This window comes from Pseudophryne corroboree, chromosome 5 (genome assembly GCF_028390025.1).
Source record: "Pseudophryne corroboree isolate aPseCor3 chromosome 5, aPseCor3.hap2, whole genome shotgun sequence".
Taxonomy (NCBI): domain Eukaryota; kingdom Metazoa; phylum Chordata; class Amphibia; order Anura; family Myobatrachidae; genus Pseudophryne; species Pseudophryne corroboree.
The window spans coordinates 35,655,197-35,675,572 of record NC_086448.1 but is presented as its reverse complement, the minus strand read 5'-3'; the positions used below and the strand labels follow the sequence as shown (position 1 = coordinate 35,675,572).

General features: G+C 48.6%; 1 protein-coding gene across 1 annotated transcript in view; it reads left to right on the top strand.

Moving 5' to 3' along the window:
- Positions 1-8,515: 8,515 nt before the first annotated feature.
- The window catches only part of LOC134927147 (1-phosphatidylinositol 4,5-bisphosphate phosphodiesterase gamma-1-like), a 150,170-nt gene continuing 138,309 nt past the window's right edge, over positions 8,516-20,376 (top strand). The window contains exon 1 of the mRNA XM_063921215.1: positions 8,516-8,735. Coding sequence (XP_063777285.1) covers positions 8,516-8,735 — 220 coding nt within the window. The remainder of the gene's footprint in view (positions 8,736-20,376) is intronic.

Sequence of the window (20,376 nt, the reverse complement as noted above, 5' to 3'; positions counted from 1 at the left end):
CTTCTAAAGCCCACCTGCAATTATAAGAATGTCTGTCCCCTTCATATGGCACCCCCATATACTGTTCCACATCAACTAACCCATTTTGCACTTTTTCACCCCAAAAATGACATCATCCTTGGCCTAATTAAGATAATAAAACAATTGAAAGTGTCTAATGAATAATTAGGGAGTGTGTCCTAGTGGTCCTGGCATTTTTACCTGTAAATAGGCATTTGCATATTATCGCCGGCACAACTCTGCAAAAAGACGTAGCCGTGGTTTCAGCTCATCCCTCGATGTGTAAAGGGATCGCATCAGCCATCACTTTATGCTGTGGGATTTCAGATGGTCAACAGACACCGCATACGCAAGTGGCTATTGCCTGGGAGGGATCTACAGGACCCATCTCCCGGTAAATTATGCAATATGTACAGTAGTCTATAGGCTAAATGTTTATTATTGAACAGGATCACACACTTAGCTGTAAGGTTCCATTAGACACGTCCGGGTCTCTTGCACCTATAAATAATAAGGTTACTACAAATAAACAATTCCCAAACGTGTTCTTGGGGACCTCACTACACCTGCTCTCTTTTTGGTTGAATCATGCCTCTTAGATTCTTCATGGAGGAGATCTAATAATTTTATCCAATGGAGAGATACAAATGCATTCCATCTATATCAATTTTACTAAACAAAGTAATGGAATACAAAGCTAACTTTGGACAGTAGATGGCAGTAGCGCTCTAAATGTTACCTGACATGTGGGCCTGAATCATAGGCCCTCATTCCGAGTTGTTCGCTCGCTAGCTACTTTTTGCAGAAATGCACACGCTAAGCCACCGCCTACTGGGAGTGAATCTTAGCTTTGCAGAATTGCGAACGAAAGAGTAGCAGAATTGCGAATAGAAATTTCTTAGCAGTTTCTGAGTAGCTCGAGACTTACTCTGCCACTGCGATCAGTTCAGTCAGTTTCGTTCCTGGTTTGACGTCACAAACACACCCAGCATTCGGCCAGCCACTCCCTCGTTTCTCCAGACACTCCCGCGTTTTTCCCTGACACGCCTGCGTTTTTCCGCACACTCCCATAAAACGGCCAGTTTCCGCCCAGAAACACCCACTTCCTGTCAATCACACTCCGATCACCAGAACGATGAAAAAATTTGTGCAAATTTACTTGGCGCAGGCGCACTGCGAACATTGCGCATGCGCAGTTTGCGACTAATCGCTCCGTAGCAAAAAAAAAATAACGAGCGAACAACTCGGAATAAGGGCCATAGTTGGAGGCTCGTTCAGTAATATACAGTTCCTACCTAAAGCATTCTCCTTGTGCACTAGCGCGCGCCGCGGACTACAAACCACTTAATTTGTCCATGCACAGTGTAATTCTGCCGGTGGTTGTAAACATTGGTGCACCATTGCGACCATCATCGACACTTGTACCAGCCTACGACAGACGCAGTGTCTCTGTCTGGACATGGCCCTGTGGAAGCAGCTATGTGTATGAGAACGCCCACAATGCAGTGATTTTATCACCCACTCCGATCCATATCCCAGTCACTGCCCAGGAACACCCGTCGCTTGACTACTCCATTTCTGATACCAGCGCTCCCATACGCTATAGCGCCTTTGTGCTTACACTGTGGGTAATACATGCGCCGTAGAGGTTTCCAGGGGTGTTGTATGTAAGTTCAACCAGACTTAGGTCGACAGTGTCTTGGTCGACCACTATTGGTCGACAGTAAGTAGTTCCACATGGTGTCTAGGTCGACATGACAGAAGGTTGACATGAGTTTTTTCACTTTTTTTGGTGTCGTTTTCTCCTAACAGTGACCGGGAACCCCAATTAGTGCACTGTGTTCCCTCACATGTCTCGCTTCGCTCGCCACGCTTCAGGTTACCGTTCCCAATTGTAGTCCACGTGGATCGTAAAGTATGAAAAAGTAAAAAAAAAGATTTATTTTTTTTAAACTCATGTCGACCTTTTGTCATGTCGACCTAGAAACCATGTCGACCTACTTACTGTTGACCTATAGTGGTCGACCTAGACGGTGTCGACCTAAGTATGGTCGACCTAGAGACCGGATACCGTTTCCAGGACAATCTGTGTATGCACAGTAGCAAATGAACACTCATCTGCATTCTGCACCAAGATCGGCCTTGCGTTCAGTTTACGGCCACCTCTGAATTAGGCCTTGTATGTGCTACTTACTCCTATCACTGGTAAGAGGTCGCTGCCTTTTATCTATAACAGAGCAAAAGACAATGCGTAGCCTAGATCAGTCTATTTCTAAGCGACCTTTTATCATTATTAGTCTTATTTTTGGTATCATGACCTGAGAATGTGAGAGCATATCTGAGTAATGTGTCCCGTTGTGTAACACGACTATTTGCCATTTTTAGTACTCGTATTGAAGACTTGCCTCTGCCATATTCCAGCCACATCTGACCCCGGAGTGTGAAGGGGAGGCAGCCGCAACTGCAGACTCATTGAAGTGTCCTAGTCGCACAAAGGAAGTCATTCTGACCCGTTCGCTCTATGCCTTTTGTCGCAGCTGAGCGAACGGGTCCCTACTACGCATGCACCGGCGCCGTAGTGCGCCGGCACATGCCAAATGGCCGTAGCAGGGCTGCGATCGCCTTTGCCTGATTGACAGGCAGAGGCGATCGCTGGGCGGGAGGGGGCGGAACGGCGGCGTTTAGCCACCGTTTCGTGGGAGCGGTCCGGCCAACGCAGGCGTGGCTCGACCGAACGGGGGGCGGGCCGCAGCAGCTGCATGACGTCACACGCAGCCGCTGCGGGCCAGGAAGCGATGAGTAGCTCCTGGCCAGCACGCTAAAGCTGCGCTGGTCGGGAGCTACTCTTGAAGTGCAAAGGCATCGCCGCTGTGCGATGCCTTTGCACTTCTGCGAGGGGGGCCAGACTGATATGCGGGGCGGAATAGCCCTGTGCTGGGCGTCCCCCCGCATGTCAGTGTGAATGATCGTAGCTGTGCTAAGTTTAGCACAGCTACGATCGTCTCGGAATGACCCCCAAAGTGAACTATTTTTCAGACGCATTTTGCAATTCCGTCTGTCACTGAACTCTGAATAAGGACCACAGTGATTACTAAGACATGCATAGTATGCTGTAGGGCTTCATAATAGGTAATGCGGGATACATTCATTAAAGTGTTCTCTTACATACAATATATAGGTCCAAATGTAATAGGGTTCAAGTTGGAAAAAGTGCAATTCTTCTGCAATTTTTTTTTTCTTTCTTATTTATTCTAAGGCCAAACCAGCCTGGAGATGAGAGAGATTGTGTACGGCTCTCCATCACTTACCTTTGTTTGCGGAGGATGGTCCTAATTCAGCTGTGGAAAGAGTAGCGGGACTCGTACTGTGCATGAGCAGAATGGGTCTGTGACGTCAGACGCAGGGCGGCAGCAGACTGTCAGTGACTGAAGGCGGGGATGGGGCAACGACTGCTGTGTGTCGCCGCTGATGTGGGGGAATGACGAGGCCAGGATCTCCATCGGAAAGACGGAGATTTCCTGGCGTCTTGGTTGGCGCTGCGGCTGCAGGCTTGTGCGACCTCATGGGTCACGCAGCCAGCTGATGGTGTGGCCAGTGATCCATTGCATGCTAGTCTGCTTGCATCGTTTTGCGAATAAACACATTTTAATGGAAAAAAGATGCACGAAAAACACTTGTCGCTACCTAATTAGCCTTCTGTGAGGATAATAGCCCAAAGACCCAGATTGGGTCTAAATGAATGGAGAACCCTCCCTCTCTTCTTCCATCCAACCCCAGTAACCCTTTCTGGCTATTAGTAAAAGCCAAAATCTCTCAGCAGAGCCAGTACAATATTCCTGGGGTTTTAAAACACATTTTTATTTTTTTTCTTGAAGCCCGAGGTGCATGGCTTCAGTGACAGAGCAAAAACCGTGCTGGGAGCGTAGGACCATTGACCCTCTCCAAAAAGGAGAAAGGGCCCTGTTCTCCCCGAAACCTCAGAGCCAAAAAGCCTACTGAGGGATAAAGGGACCTTCGGGTCCCCCCTTGCCGAAGTGCAGAGGGATCCCTTGAATCCCCTTCCCCCCCCCCCCGGAACCAAAAGGCCCCTTAGGCGGGCAAGGGTCTCACGGCTCAGGGTTGCCCCTTTTTCTCTAGTGATGGCCGCAGCTTCCCCTGGGGAACGAAAAACCTTCAGCCTTCCCCAAAAGGAGAGGGCCTCCACAACTAGGGGAGAGGGTGGCCCATGAGGGTCTCACCTAAACCCCGCCAAAATGTGACACACACACAAAAAACATGAAAAGGTGTGGTGAAGTGAAAAAAAAAGTGCAAAACACACGTGAAAGATAAATAAATCAATCAATAAATAAATAAGCCCCAGCAAGAAGGCTGGGGGAAAAGCAAAAAATGATCCTTGCCCTAGCCAAAAAGCCAGGGCAAAGGAAAGTGGGTGCAGTCAGAAGTAATGAAGTGAAAAAGTGCAAAGTGCCGTACTAGTGCAAGCTGTGGCGCATCACCAGTGCATTTTCAGGCACCCCTGCCTCTCCCAGTACCAGGGGCACATAACACCTCTGGCTTCAGGCTGCTCCCGACCTCCAGCCAGACCAAGCTTCGTCCCTGCTCAATACCTGGGTACAGGACCAACCCTCAGCACGAGAGTAGATACTAAACCAGGCCGTTCTCCGCTCCACCACAGGGGTCCTATTTTCAACCCCTTCTTAGGACGGCGGATACTAAGCCCAGTTTTTCTCCACTCTCGACCAGGGCCACTCCCTCCCCAGCACGGTACTCCACAAGGTGGTTCTCCTTTCCACACTAGGGACCTCTCACGCCCCCAGTGTAAGAACAGGTACTACACCAAGGGGTAAAGATGGGAGTTCTTTTTAGGATGGGATGTTGCCCATAGAAACCAATCGGATTCCAGGTATCATCTTCCTGAAGGTGCTAGATTAATGAGAAGTTGATTATGATTGGTTGCTATGGGCAACATCCCATCTTAAATAGAACTCCCATCTTAGTAAATTTACCCCAAGTGTTTCCCAGATACTACACTAGATCCTAGCCAAAAGGCCATAGGTAAGAAACATGTGGCAAATATACCTACCTCCCACCACTATTCCAGTGTTCTTGACACAGCGTGCAAAAGAGAACTCCATTGTACAGTAGAGAATGGGGCGCTAATTGTAATATATACAGTATATAGGTGCATCTTGCTGATAATTTCTGTTTAAAACACACAATACACATCACATATGCAGGGGACTCAAACACCAGACCTCATGTGCCACAATCAGACACTTATCACAGTGGTTTCCACACTTTGTCCTCAAGGTACACTAATCAACCGTATATAGGTAATGGTTGCAGAGTGTGCGGTACACACGGGCCCCTGGTCATACTGCACACCATGCCTGCACCCATTTATAGGTATATATGCCTCTGCTATTTCTGGAGTCCCATGTCTGTCGGTGGTCCGGCGCTACAAATCAGCAGAAATCACAGGGAAAAGGGGTGGCAGCCAATTTCTTGGTGATTGTGCATGCTCAGTAGAGAAGTCCCTGGGAGTAAGGAATGGCTGCCAGGGTCCTGGAGACCCGTGCATGCTCAGTAGAGAAGTCCCTGGGAGTAAGGAACGGCTGCCATGTTTCCGGAGACCCGTGCATGCTTAGTAGAGAAGTCCCTTGGAGTAAGGAATGGCTGCCATGTTCCTGGAGACCCGTGCATGCTCAGTAGAGAAGTCCCTGGGAGTAAGGAACGGCTGACATGTTTCCGGAGACCCGTGCATGCTCAGTAGAGAAGTCCCTGGGAGTAAGGAACGGCTGACATGTTCCTAGAGACCCGTGCATGCTCAGTAGAGAAGTCCCTTGGAGTAAGGAATGGCTGACATGTTCCTGGAGACCCGTGCATGCTCAGTAGAGAAGTCCCTGGGAGTAAGGAACGGCTGACATGTTTCCGGAGACCCGTGCATGCTCAGTAGAGAAGTCCCTGGGAGTAAGGAACGGCTGACATGTTCCTAGAGACCCGTGCATGCTCAGTAGAGAAGTCCCTGGGAGTAAGGAATGGCTGACATGTTCCTGGAGACCCGTGCATGCTCAGTAGAGAAGTCCCTTGGAGTAAGGAATGGCTGCCATGTTCCTGGAGACCCGTGCATGCTCAGTAGAAAAGTCACTGGGAGTAAGGAATGGCTGCCATGTTTCTGGAGACCCATACATGCTCAGTAGAGAAGTCCCTGGGAGTAAGGAACGGCTGTCATGTTCCTGGAGACCCGTGCATGCTCAGTAGAGAAGTCCCTTGGAGTAAGGAATGGCTGCCATGTTCCTGGAGACCCGTGCATGCTCAGTAGAGAGGTCCCTGGGAGTAAGGAATGGCTGCCATGTATCTGGAGACCCGTGCATGCACAGTAGACTCTACTGCACTGCCAGAGAGGAGGGAGCTCACATGCCATCTGCACACGGCCCTTCTCCTCTCTTAAACTGCCCCAGACCATAACAGTCCAGGTTTTAAGGATATCCGTGCCTGAGCACAGATGGTTTAATCAAATTAAATGAGGTAATAATTTAGTCACCTATGCCCAAGCATGATTATCATTAACACCTGGACTATTAGGGTGCCTCGAGCACCGAGTTTAGGAACCTCTGACATAACGCAAGAGCTATTTGGAGGGGTGCAAATTATGTTATGCCTATGCAGCCCATGAAGGATGTATAATTAGCATGTAACAGGCTATAGTCTGCTCCAAACAAGTGCAGTGAATGTAATAAAGCACATCAGACATATGCAGGTCCAATAATCATGGTAACCAATGCTCACTCTCTGGTGAGATGACTGGGCATCAGATACTCAGACACACACACACACACACACACACACACACACACACACACACACACACACACACACACACACACACACACACACACACACACACACACACACACACACACACACACACACACACACACACACTCTCTCTCTCTCTCTCTCTCGTAGGAAAAGCTGCTGCCACTGGGCATGTGCAGCAGCTCCATTCCACCCTTTATGTTAAGGCTGCTGGCTGGGATGTGGGGAAGGGGGGGTTTCCGGTCAACTGCAACCCCCCCTCCCTCCCCCACCCCCACCACTCTGTGTTAGATTTAGATTTGAGAGTTAGATTTGGGCGGGTTATATTGTTTCTGTGCAGGGTAAATACCGGCTGCTTTATTTCTACACTGCAATTTAGATTTCAGTTTGAACACACCCCACCCAAATCTAACTCTCTCTGCACATGTTACATCTGCCCCACCTGCAGTGCAGCATGGTTTTGCCCATTAGTGTGCTTTTTTGGTTTGCTAGCAAACCTGAATAAGGCCCACAATACACCTGTCCTGCACACAGTCCTGCAATTCCAACAACTCTCCACTAGGTGCCGCTGCGACTCACCTTTTCCTGCTTCTTGACTAATGTGTTGTTTTAACTCAAAGATCCAGCACATATTTTTTTTTTTTTATTATTCCTTTCTGTTCTCTTTCCGGCCATGTGTGATTGCTGTTTCCTCTGGGCGTCCATTGAAGAAGCCTGGGATCAGACAGGAACTGAGTGCTGCTTCTGCCAGATAAGGACTGGGGGGGATAAATGCATATCTGGGGACCACTGGCCTGTCCTCCAGATCCAGGTACTGCCACACAGAGGACGGGGCTAACCTACACCCTCTTGTGGGACTCGTCCAGTTGTGCCCACAGCTCTCCTGCTCATCACGTCCCTGCAGATCCCTCTTTTGTCATGAAGGGTGTGGGAGGAAAATGTACATTTATAGTGCAGCCCTGCAGCTTGCAACTCCCATCCTGTTATTGTGAGGCAGCCAGCTTGCAGAGATGCAGGCTCCAGGCTATGCTTGTGAAATTGGATTAGGCTCATTAGAAGCAGTGATTTGAACCCTTTCCTGCGTCATCCTGGACATTATCATGCTACTAAATGCAGCATCAGATCATTCACAGCTTGACATAGAACATGACTGGTCCCCTAGGAAGATCCTGTGTGCTGGAGATTATCCGTGTAACCCCGTTACTGCAGCTGCTGACTCACACTCAGGGTCTCCGTTACCCCATCACTGAGTATCTGGTCAGAGCTTCCTGCGCCCCTCGCTGACCCCGGCATATCCTGAGTGGACCAGCCTGGGATGTAGTCAGTTGTGTAACAGGAGGAAGGAGGGGCCCATCCCTGGAGTATGGAGGGTGGTACCAGGAGTGATCAGCCTCATTGTATTCCTCAAGCAATGGGTCAGCACCTTCAGTCCTCTGGAACTTATTCTGCGGTTGGAATTTCATCTTCTGCTTGAACGCAGAACAGGATATTTTTGTTCTACGCAGGTGAAACTTGCTGGAGTTCAACGCTGGATTCCCCAGGTTCCGTTGTACATTATAGCTCTTGTGATGCAGGGTGGTAGCTTACCCTCTGATCAGCAGATCGCTGTAGTGCCCAGGGTCTGGAAGGTTTCGGGTCGCAAGCTGTGAGGAGCCCCCTCCCGGTATTCCCTGACCCTGTCTGGAATGCACTGAGGATGTTGGGGTGCAGGCTGACTAACATGAATGGATCTGTGGAGGACACCCAGATGGAGACGGGTGACATTAATCGGGTAATGAGGAGCTTGGAAACTGGGACGGTCCTCACCCTCTTTTACCAGAAGAAGTCCCAGCGGCCGGAGAGGAGGACCTTCCAGGTGAAGCTGCACACCAGGCAAGTCATATGGTTCAGGACCTCGGAGAAAGTGGAAGGAGAAAGTAAGTAATCCAGGTCTTCACAGGCCTCTGGTGGGGGAGCAGATGTCTCTGATGATCTGTGGCTCTCAGGAAGGTAGCCGAGATGTCTGAGCTGTAGTTACTGATCTAATACAGAAGAATATCATGTGCTTGCGGTTACCCTCAGTGATGAGTATTCTGGGCCTAATGGCCATTCTCCTTAGCTCTCTCTTCATGCCAGGGTTTTGCAAAGATGGAAAGCTTGTTGAGGAAATATCTGTTTCATTATCTCAGATATCACTGAGATGAGTCAGTATAGCTGGAAACCAGTCTGAGGCTCCGCTTCCTCCCTCATCCCTATCATTCTTTCGTCTCCTGGCTGTTCATGAAAAGAGAATACTAAATATTACACTCCATAGGTTGGTGAGATGGTGTTATGTGTCACACTCTATAGGCTGGTAATGTCATGTTATGTGCAACACTCTATAGGCTGGTAATGTCATGTTATGTGCCACACTCTATAGGCTGGTGAGATGGTGTTACGTGTCACACTCTATAGCAGAGGTTCTCAAACTCGGTCCTCGGGAGCCCACACAGTGCATGTTTTGCAGGTAACCCAGCAGGTGCACAGGTGTATTAATTACTCACTGTCACATTTTAAAAGGTCCACAGGTGGAGCTAATTATTTCACTTGCGATTCTGTGAGGAGACCTGCAAAACATGCACTGTGTGGGCCCCCGAGGACCGAGTTTGAGAACCTCTGCTCTATAGGCTGGTGATATGATGTTACGTGCCACACTCTATAGGCTGGTGTTATGTGCCACACTCCATAGGCTAGTGAGATGATGTTATGTGCCACACTCTATAGGCTGGTGAGATGGTGTTATGTGCCATACTCTATAGGCTGGTGAGATGGTGTTATGTGCCACACTCTATTGGCTGGTGAGATGATGTTATGTGCCACACTCTATAGGCTGATGAGATGGTGTTATGTGCCACACTCTATAGGCTGGTGAGATTATGTTATGTGCCACACTCTATAGGCTGGTGTTTTATGCCACACTCCATAGGCTGGTGAGATGATATGTGCCACACTCTATAGGCTGGTGAGATGGTGTTATGTGCCACACTCTATAGGCTGGTGTTATGTGCCACACTCCATAGGCTAGTGAGATGGTGTTATGTGCCACACTCTATAGGCTGGTGAGATGATGTTATGTGCCACACTCTATAGGCTGGTGAGATGGTGTTATGTGCCACACTCTATAGGCTGGGGAGATGGTGTTATGTGCCACACTCTATAGGCTGGTGAGATTATGTTATGTGCCACACTCTATAGGCTGGTGTTATATGCCCCACTCCATAGGCTGGTGAGATGATGTTATATGCCACACTCTATAGGCTGGTGAGATGGTGTTATGTGCCACACTCTATAGGCTGGTGTTATGTGCCACACTCTATAGGCTGGTGATATGGTGTTATGTGCCACACTATATAGGCTGGTGAGATTGTGTTATGTGCCACACTCAATAGGCTGGTGAGATGGTGTTATGTGCCACACTCTATAGGCTGGTGAGATGATGTTATGTGCCACACTCTATAGGCTGGTGAGATGATGTTATGTGCCACACTCCATAGGCTAGTGAGATGATGTTATGTGCCACACTCTATAGGCTGGTGATATGGTGTTATGTGCCACACTCTATAGGCTGGTGAGATGGTTTTATGTGCCACACTCTATAGGCTGGTGAGATGGTGTTATGTGCCACACTCTATAGGCCGGTGAGATGGTGTTATGTGCCACACTCTATAGGCTGGTGATATGGTGTTATGTGCCACACTCTATAGGCTGGTGAGATGGTGTTATGTGCCACACTCTATAGGCTGGTGAGATGGTGTTATGTGCCACACTCTATAGGCTGGTGAGATGGTGTTATGTGCCACACTCTATAGGCCGGTGATATGGTGTTATGTTCCACACTCTATAGGCTGGTGAGATGGTATGTTCCGCACTTTATAGCCTGGTGAGATGGTGTTATGTGCCACACTCTATAGCCTAGTGAGATGGTGTTATTTGCTACACTCTATAGGCTGGTGATATGGTGTTATGTGCCATCCCAAAGGCTGGTGATTTGGTATTACGTGCCATCCCAAAGGCTTGTGATTTTGTATTACGTGCCAACCCAAAGGGTAACCCAAAAGTTTATCTGAGGGTCAGTTCTAGTCAACATTACAGACCAAACATTTCAGAGATGTTCTGTGTAAGAATAAGGAATATATCTTCTCTCTCTCTCTCTCTCTCTCTCTCTCTCTCTCTCTCTCTCTCTCTCTCTATATATATATATATATATATATATATATACATACACACACATACGGCTAACGCTGCTCCTCACATCTATGGGGGGATTCAAGTGTTTTGAACGCCAGCGGCTACGAGATGGTGCCTGATGGAGCAATTCAATTGTTGCTCCATTTGGGCGCGCACAGCTGCCGGCGCTGACATTTTGACGGGCTGGTAATTATATAATACTGTTGACATGAAACGTAATATCTACATACTGTAACCATTGATTTCCACGTTCATTACACCTCCTATGTAAGTAGTAATAATGCACCTCCTACTGCACCTTACTATAGTTATAAGAAGTCACCTTAGATGTTTGTGATGTTAAGGTATATGTTTTATGGTCACACATCTCCATGGTGACTTCTAATATCCAGATAATTATCAGGGGGTGGGGCAGGTCCCTTTATTCTGGAATCTTGTTCCTTGTAATGACAGAATGAAAGTATCTGGAATAAATGAATGAATCACTGGATGACATGTTACATAAATATACATGTATAACTATAACTGGGGCTTTAGATCATATACATTTGTAATGGGTCTTGTGTAGGAATTCTGCAGCCTGTCAGTAACTTTTGCTTTACATGCTCCTTGGGCCTTGGAGTAAGCCACCGTATTCCCATAGACCTTACATTTCCTTACAGTGGGGCGTATTTACTGATGCAGCGACGTATGGCGAATGTTACACATCAGCTTTCATGTCTAACTTGCAAGGGACCATAGGCAAACGCAGGGGGGTGGGGTGGGGGGTGATTCTGGTTGTCTGGAAACCCCCCTCCTCTTGGCAAGTGGGTCAAATTACGACAATTGCAATGTTACATAATACAATTACTAGAGCTGCCACCACATCATGCAGTTTAAGCTGCTGCACATGCCCAGGGGTAGAAGCTTCTTCTGCTTCTGACGCCTCAATCAGTGCACTGGACCAGAGAGTAGCTAGCAGGAAGAAGAGACAGGAGCCCTACCATGAGGTGGGAGAATGTGTGCTTAGAAAGTGCAGTACTGGTTCTATGATGTTTGTGTATTTATTTATTTATTGTGGTATGTTTAACCCTTTCCTGACCACTTACATTATCTTATTTATATTAAATATGTTTGATACAGCCTATACTATAGACTATTTATAGTGTTAAATATTAACTGTATTCCATGTTTCGCAGAGTGGTAGATTGTGGATTGCATTTGGAAACCCCCCTCTAGAAATACTGTGTTTGCCACTGCAAGGGACCGTGTCAGCTGTTGAATGGCTGTTGGGCTATTGCATACAGTTAGTAATTATCGGCCAGTGACAGCCCCTAATTGCATGTGGCCGGGGTTTAACACCCTTTCTCTGCAGTTGAAAATGTTCTACAGACTCCTGTGCTTCCTGTAAACATGTTTTCCGCGTGTTGCAGACGAGGCTCCGTCATATGATTATGGTGTCACGTTTGCATTGTAAATACTTTTCCAGGACAAATATGATCTTTTATAGCCCAGAGAATAGGAATCGTTACTGTGAATTGCATGTTACGTACTGAACAAGAGAAGTTATACTGGGCGGTTGGTCTCAGTGGCGTGCGGTGAGGTCGGTGGCTGGGGAGGCACAAGCAGCCCCCCCCCATAGAGTGGGGTAAAAAAAAAAAGTGTAGCCCCCCCCACACACACATTCATGAAACCAGCACCGGGCAGAACCAGCCAGGGGGGGTAATGCCATAGCAGGGTAGACACTCGGTATGGGGTCCCCCTGCCATAACATTCATCTGCCCCTTCAAACCAGTCAGCCCCGGGCTGGAATTCCTCGGAAGTGGGGTCCCTCTCCCGAGCAACAACCAGCACTGGGCTGATAGCCCAGTGCTATGCCCCGCACCCCTGGTGGCGGTGGGTGCGGGGTTCATTGTTAATATTGTTCTTGACAGGTGCCCTACAGGTCCCAGCAAGCCTGCCCCAGCATGCCGGCACTTGGAGAACCACAAGTGCCAGCATGCCCGGACATAAATGGCCCGCTGGCACCTGTGGTCCACCTGTAAAGAACAGTAATATTGTTCTTTACAGGTGGCCAACAGGTCCCAGCAAGCTGCTCCAGCATGCTGGCACATGGAGAACCACAAGTGCCAGCATGCCCGGACATAAATGTCCCACTGGCACCTGTTCTCCACCTGTAAAGAAAATATTAAAATAAAAACACCAGTCTCTTAAAAAAAAAAATAGTTTATTTGACAGGGTCTTCAGCTGGGGGCGGCGGCCTATAAGCTCTTTTGCATGGCCGCCGCCTCCCCAGGGCTTCCGGCGTCTTCACCTGGGGGGGGGTGCCACCTCCCCAGGGCTTCCAGCGTCTTCCTCCGGCATCTTCACCTGGGAGGCGGCGGCCATTAAGCTCTTTTGCATGGCCGCCGCCTTCCCCAGGGCTTTCAGCATCTTCACCTGGTGGGCGGCGGCTGCTAAGCTCTTTTGCATAGCCGCCGCCCATCCAGGACTTCCGACGTCTTCTGCCTTCAGGAGCTCTTCTCCGCTCCTCCTCCGCCGTCGGACTGACAGCCGCTCCCTCGCGCTGACTTATATAAGTCAGCCGGAGGGGGCGGGGCGATGACGCGGCGAGCCGTGATTGGCTCGCGGCGGCCATCTTGAATTTCAAAAATGACGCTATGGCGCCATTTTTGAAATTGGTACCGCTCCGCTGCCCAAACTCTGCACCGCCGCCCGCGCCCGGCCGCCTGCACCACTGTCGCCCGCACCTCCGCCGCCTATCGCCGCCAGCACCTCCGCCGACACCCGCACCTCCGCCGCCAGCACCTCCGCCGCGCCCACAACAGTGATTGACAGCGGATCCAGTGACGGATCCGCTGGCCAATCACTGTGGCCTGACTGACATGGGACGTGCTTTCATAGGTTGAAAGCACGTCCCTGTGTGAAAGCGGCACCACTAATGGTGCCGCTTTCCCATGTTATTTCAATGGGCTTTTAATGCCCATTGCTAGGCCCCGCCCGTGCCCGCCCCCCGCTCTCCATACCTTTCCCTATCTGACAGGGAGGCACCACGATCTGTGCCTCCCAACCCCATTTTACACAATAGTAATGATTAGGATAATATAAAGCAGATACTCATGACACAGAATATGTGTCATAAGTATCTTCTTTATAATATTTTAATCATTAATGACAGTGGAGGCACTGCCTCCTACCTCCCCTGCCTCCCCTGACTGCACGTCCCTGGTTGGTCTGTACTGAGCTCTAGGGCTTCAGTCATAGTTGCTGTTGTGAATGTAGACAAGTTAATGCACCTGAGGTCACACATGCGCGTGACCAAAGGTTTACCACACAGATTTGGCGGAGGAATTCACTCAGATCCCTCTTCGCAACCCCGCACCTCATTCCCATAGGATGGAGCAGGGCTCCAGGAATCAGACAATCTCTGGAACCTTGACAGTTTTGGTGCAGGGCAAATTGTGGACTTCCCTGGTCAAACAATTGTATATTATTTAACTGTATTTCTTAATTTGGTACCATTTGTATCAGTAATGTTTCTTTTTTTTTCTTTAATCTGTTTTTATTAAAGCTGTAGATAAATCAATAGTACAACATTTTCAGACAATGAAATCCAACAAAAAAAAACATCACTGGTCGTACATATCTATTAACTTCGTTTTGAACATTTAAGGTAAATATGAAAGTTGTCTGTTCAACAATCATAAGATATACATATAAATACAGACATTATAATGACCTAGCTAAGAAAAATTTAGAAAAGAAGAGAAAGAACGGAAAAAGATAGAGTATGAGAAATAGGAAGAAGAAAAAAGTCCTAAAGGAGTAAGGTGGGATGAAGTTTATATCTGGAGGTCTATAAGGGGTTGAGGATTTGTCAGAATGAATAATGGGAGAAGGACTAGGTTACCACGTAAGACCGATATACCGGAGACTCCTTGAATTCACACCAGGGGAACCAGATAGCGGTAAAGTCAGTGGTTCTTCCCATCGAGAAAGAGATAAGGTCTTCCATTTCTAAGAAGTAGTCAATCTTATTAAGCCATTGTTTGATCAAGGGCGGGGAGGTGGATCTCCAAAGAGCCGGTATAACGGCCCTTGCAGCGTTGCTGAGGTGTCTCAGTAGTGAGCATTTGTAGGAATGTACAGTATACTTGCTGAGGTAAGATTAAGGAGCCAAAACTCAGGCTCTCTGGGTACCACATCTCCCACTATCAACTCAGAGCATTTAAAAACGTCTTTCCAGAAAGGGACTATGAGAGGGCAGTCCCACCAAATGTGCAAAAAGCTGCCTGAAGCACCTTTACACCTCCAACAAAGATTCGAGAGGGTAGGAAACATTTTATTAAGGACAGTGGCGTAACTAGAAATTTTTCTCCCCCAAGCCAAAAAATTCTTCGGCGCCCCCCCCCCCCCCCCCCCCCATAATTGGCACTAGGAAAGGGACAAACATGTGCGCGCCGAAGGCGCGCTGCGCCAAAAAGGGGCGTGGTTTTGTTTAAATGGGCGCGGCTTCGCATAAAGAGGCGTGGGATTGCAGGAATGGACTACCTTATACCCCAGTTTTGCAACCTGCACGCCCAGACGTTAGCCACCACAGGAAAGAAAAATAATCCTGATTCATGCCCCTTCCATTATTTGTCATTTTTCCTCCTTATAGTAATGCCCAGTATACATTATGCCACATACTGCAAAGGCCCTCAGACATTATGCCACACACAATAATGCACATGACACAATATGCACACACCGTAATGCCCCCGACACATTATGCCACACACCGTAATGTCTATGACACATTATGACAGGAATCGCAATGCCCGTTATACATTATGCTACACACTGCAATGCCCCTGATACATTATAGCACATACCACAATGCCCATGATATAGTATACCACACACCGCAATGTCCGTGATACATTATGACACACACTGCAATGAACCTGAGACATTATACCACATACCACAATGCCCATGATATAGTATACCACACACCGCAATGTCTGTGATACATTATGACACACACCGCAATGCCCGTTATACATTATGCCACACTGCAATGACCCTGAGACATTATACCACATACCACAATGCCCGTGATATAGTATACAGACACCGTAATGCCTGACACATTATGCCACACACCGCAATGCCCATTATACATTATGCCACACACTGCAATGACCCTGAGACATTATACCACATACCACAATGCCCGTGATCTAGTATACCATACACCGTAATGCCTGTGACACATACCGCAATGCCCGTTATACCCTATGCCACACTGCAATGCCCCTGAGACATTATACCACATACCACAATGCCCGTGATATAGTTTGCCACACACCGTAATGCCTGTGACACATTCTGACACACACCGCGAAGTCCGTGATACATTATGCCACACACCGTAATGCCCATTACACATTAAGTCCTACATTAAGGCTTCTAATTACTTTTAAATTACCTGCTCGTTGCCAGGGGTTTCATGCTCTTGGTTCCATGCACGGTGCCAGGGGTTTTCATGCTCAGGGTGTCATGCTCGTTGCCAGGTGTTTCATGCACTCGGTGTTCATGCACTGGGTGTCATGCTCATTGCTAGGGGGTAGTGCTTGTTGCTAGGGCTGTGCTCCCAGTGCCACATATGTCCTCAGTGCCAGATATTCCCCCACGGTGCCAGGTACTCACATGCCCCCAGTGCCAAATATAGCCTCTCCCCCCAGTGCCACATATGCCCCCAGTGCCAGATATTCCCCCACAATGCCAGGTGCTCACGTGCCCCCAGTGCCAAATATAGCCCCCCATGTGCCAGGTACACATACAGTGCCATATATGCCCCCTCAGTGCCCCCCCAGTGCCATATATGCCCCCTCAGTGCCTCCCCAGTGCCATATATGCCCCCTCAGTGCCATATATGCCCCCTCAGTACCCCCCAGTGCCATATATGCCCCCTCAGTGCCCCCCCAGTGCCATATATGCCCCCTCAGTGCCCCACCAGTGCCATATATGCCCCCTCAGTGCCATATATGCCCCCTCAGTGCCTCCCCAGTGCCATATATGCCCCCTCAGTGCCCCCCAGTGCCATCTATGCCCCCTCAGTGCCCCCCAGTGCCATATATGCCCTCAGTGCCCCCCAGTGCCATATATGCCCCCTCAGTGCCATATATGCCCCCTCAGTGCCATATATGACCCCTCTGTGCCCCCCCAGTGCCATATATGCCCCCTCAGTGCCCCCAGTGCCACATATGCCCCCTCAGTGCCATATATGCCCCTCAGTGCCACCCCAGTGCCATATATGCCCCCTCAGGCCATATATGCCCCCTCAGTGCCCCCCCCCCCCCTGTTCCATATATGCCCCCTCAGTGCCCCCCCAGTGCCATATATGCATACCTCCCGCAGTGTCCCGCGATGGGGGGGGCAGTTGGGAGTCTCCTACAGTCACTGCTCTGCATAGCAGAGCAGTAGTGAATAGACGCTGTGCGCATGCGCACAGCGTCTATTCAGCGCAGACAGTGGGAGAGAGGGCATGCCAGCAGCTCACAGAGCGCTGGGCATGCCCCCTCAGTGACGAAACGGGGGCGTGGCCCGCGATCGCGGGTCCTCCGCGAAGCCACGCCCCCTTTTCATAGGACACGCCCCCCGACACGCCGGAGACTCAGAGGGACACAGGAGAGGCGCACGCTGTGCCCTCCGTGTCCCTACTTCACAGCGGGGGGCTAGTGACAACAGATTGACATGCGGACGTTCGTCCGCATGTCAATCTGCTCTAAATCAGTGGCGGCGCCCCCGCAGCCCCTCGCCCCCAAGCCACCGCGAGGGCTGCGGGGGCAGTAGTTACGCCACTGATTAAGGACACGGGGAGTCCTGTACCATCTATATATGAGCCTGTAAAGAGTTTCCGTCGTTGACAGACATAAAGAGCTCGCCTGGGCATTACGAAATATAGTGTCCCAGTTGGCCTGTGTAGCTAACCTTGGCATTTCCCTCTCCCAGGAAGTCATGAAGGTAGGGGGTTGAGGAAATAGATCTTCCATAATAAGTGTATAAATTTGAGAGATGGCATCGCATAATTTTTAAAAATTGGTGAGATCTCTAGCTATGTCAGAGAAATTCTTTCAGGACGTTAGGAAATGATGAACCTGAAGGAAGTGGAACTTCCAAAAATCAGTGCTTGATATATTCCAAAGAAATTGAATATCTGAAAATGATCGCACCCTACCTGAACACACCAGCTGACCGACCCTGAAAAGCCCAGTCCCGGCCCATGGAGCAAAAGCCAATCCATGGAGTCCTGGAACAAATTCGGGGTTATGAAGAAAAGAAGTTAAAGGGGACCACTTAGAAAAGATGTGATTCCTCAACCTAAGCTTGTTCCATAATTTAAGCGTGGGGGAGACCGGGGGGTGGGTGACTTTCGGAAGGGTGGGTAACCATGGAACGATTTCTATATAATGTGGGAGACAGCCCTCTTCCAAAAGCACCCATTGTTTACAGTCTTTAGCCCGTGTCCATTCTAGAACTCTATTTAACTGTACAGCATGGTAGTTGCTGGGAATATGTGGGAGCTGTTGTCCCCCTTGATGTTTTCTCCGGAATAGAATGTCATGTTTGAATCTAGGTGTTTTACCACCCCAGACAAACGCTCAAATTAGATTCTGAACGTCCCTGAACCACAGAGGAGGGATGTCTATGGGGAGGGTTTGAAGAAAAAATAAAATCCTGGGGAGAGCGTTCATTTTGACTACGTTAATTCTACCAAACCAGGATAACCACAATTTCTTCCACCTCTGGAAGTCTAAGCGAAGCGTTTTCAATAAGGGGCTGAAATTTAAGGAAAATATTTTAGATAAATCGTTAGATAGCATTACCCCCAAGTATTTAACTTTGTGGACATGCCAGGTAAAAGGGAAGGAACCCTTCAGACCCGCCACCACACCAGGGGAAGCAGTTAGGTTCATTGCGATGGATTGGGAGTAATTTATCTTAAAATTAGAAAGGGCTCCGAACCTGTCAAATCTAACATCAGATTTGGGAGAGAAGTAACCGGGTTTGAAATTAGAGCAAGCAAATTATCGGCATAAAGAGCCAATTTGTATTCGTTCCCTCTCACTAACAAACCGGAGATATTTTGGTTAGCCCTAATGCTTCTCGCTAGAGCTTCCATACATAAGACAAAGCGTAGTGGGGATAGTGGACATCCCTGTCGTGTGCCATTGGAAATGGTAAAGGGGTCTGATAAGGAGCCATTAATCTTGATTTTGGCAGACGGGGTAGTGAGAGAGATAAAATTCTATGGAGACAGGCGTTGCCAAGCCCCAGGTGCCTCAGGATGCCGGACATAAAGTCCCAATCCACCCTATCAAACGCTTTTTCAGCATCAGTTGACAATATAATTGAGGGGGATGTGGCCTGGCTGGCATAGTAAATCATATTAAGCACCTTAGAGGTATTATCCCTGGCCTCACGACCCAAGACAAAACCGGCCTGGTCTCCATGAATTAAATCTGGCAACAGCAATTTAAGGCGATTTGCAATCAGTTTCGCAAAGAGTTTTATATCTATATTTAACAGCGAGATCGGCCGGTAACTAGAACAGAGGCTGGGGTCTTTGCCCTCCTTAGGTAAGACTGTGACATGTGCCTCTAGGGATTGTGAAGAGAACTGTGATTTTTCCGAAATAGTGTTAAATGCTCTTGTAAGAAGAGGGGTTAATTTCTCCTTGAAGGCTTTATAATAGGCAATAGTGTACCCGTCGGGGCCCGGACTTTTGCCGTTGGGAGAGGATTCAATGACTTTCAAAACCTCCTCCGAGGAGAAGTGGGCATCCAAACCCTCTGCATCTTCTCTGGACAATGTGGGGAAGTCTATGATATTTAAGTAGTCAGATATGGCCGTTTGGTGTGATATCTTATCTGTCCTCCCAGACGGCCCAGAAAGGTTGTACAAGGCGGAATAATAGGCCTGAAAGGCTCTAGCTATGTGAAGTGTCTCGTGGTGAGGTTTACCCTGACCATATTTAATGCAATGAATAAAAGTAGTTGCACGTTGTTCACGAAGAGCCCTGGCTAATAATTTCCCCGGTTTATTGCCCCATTGATAGTACCTGCTCCGACACTTCCGATAGGAGAACTTGACTATATCAGAGAGTAGTCTATTCAGGTCTGCCCTAGCCGCCTCGAGATCTGCATAATGTTGCAGGGTTTGGGACTTCTTATGTAGAAGTTCTAAAGATTTTATCTTAAATAATAAATCATCCCTGAGCTTTTCCCTCTGTTTTTTTGCGGAGAGAGCCTATCTGAATACAGACCCCCCTTAAGACACATTTATGTGCCTCCCAGACCGAAAGTTTAGAGATATCATCTAAGT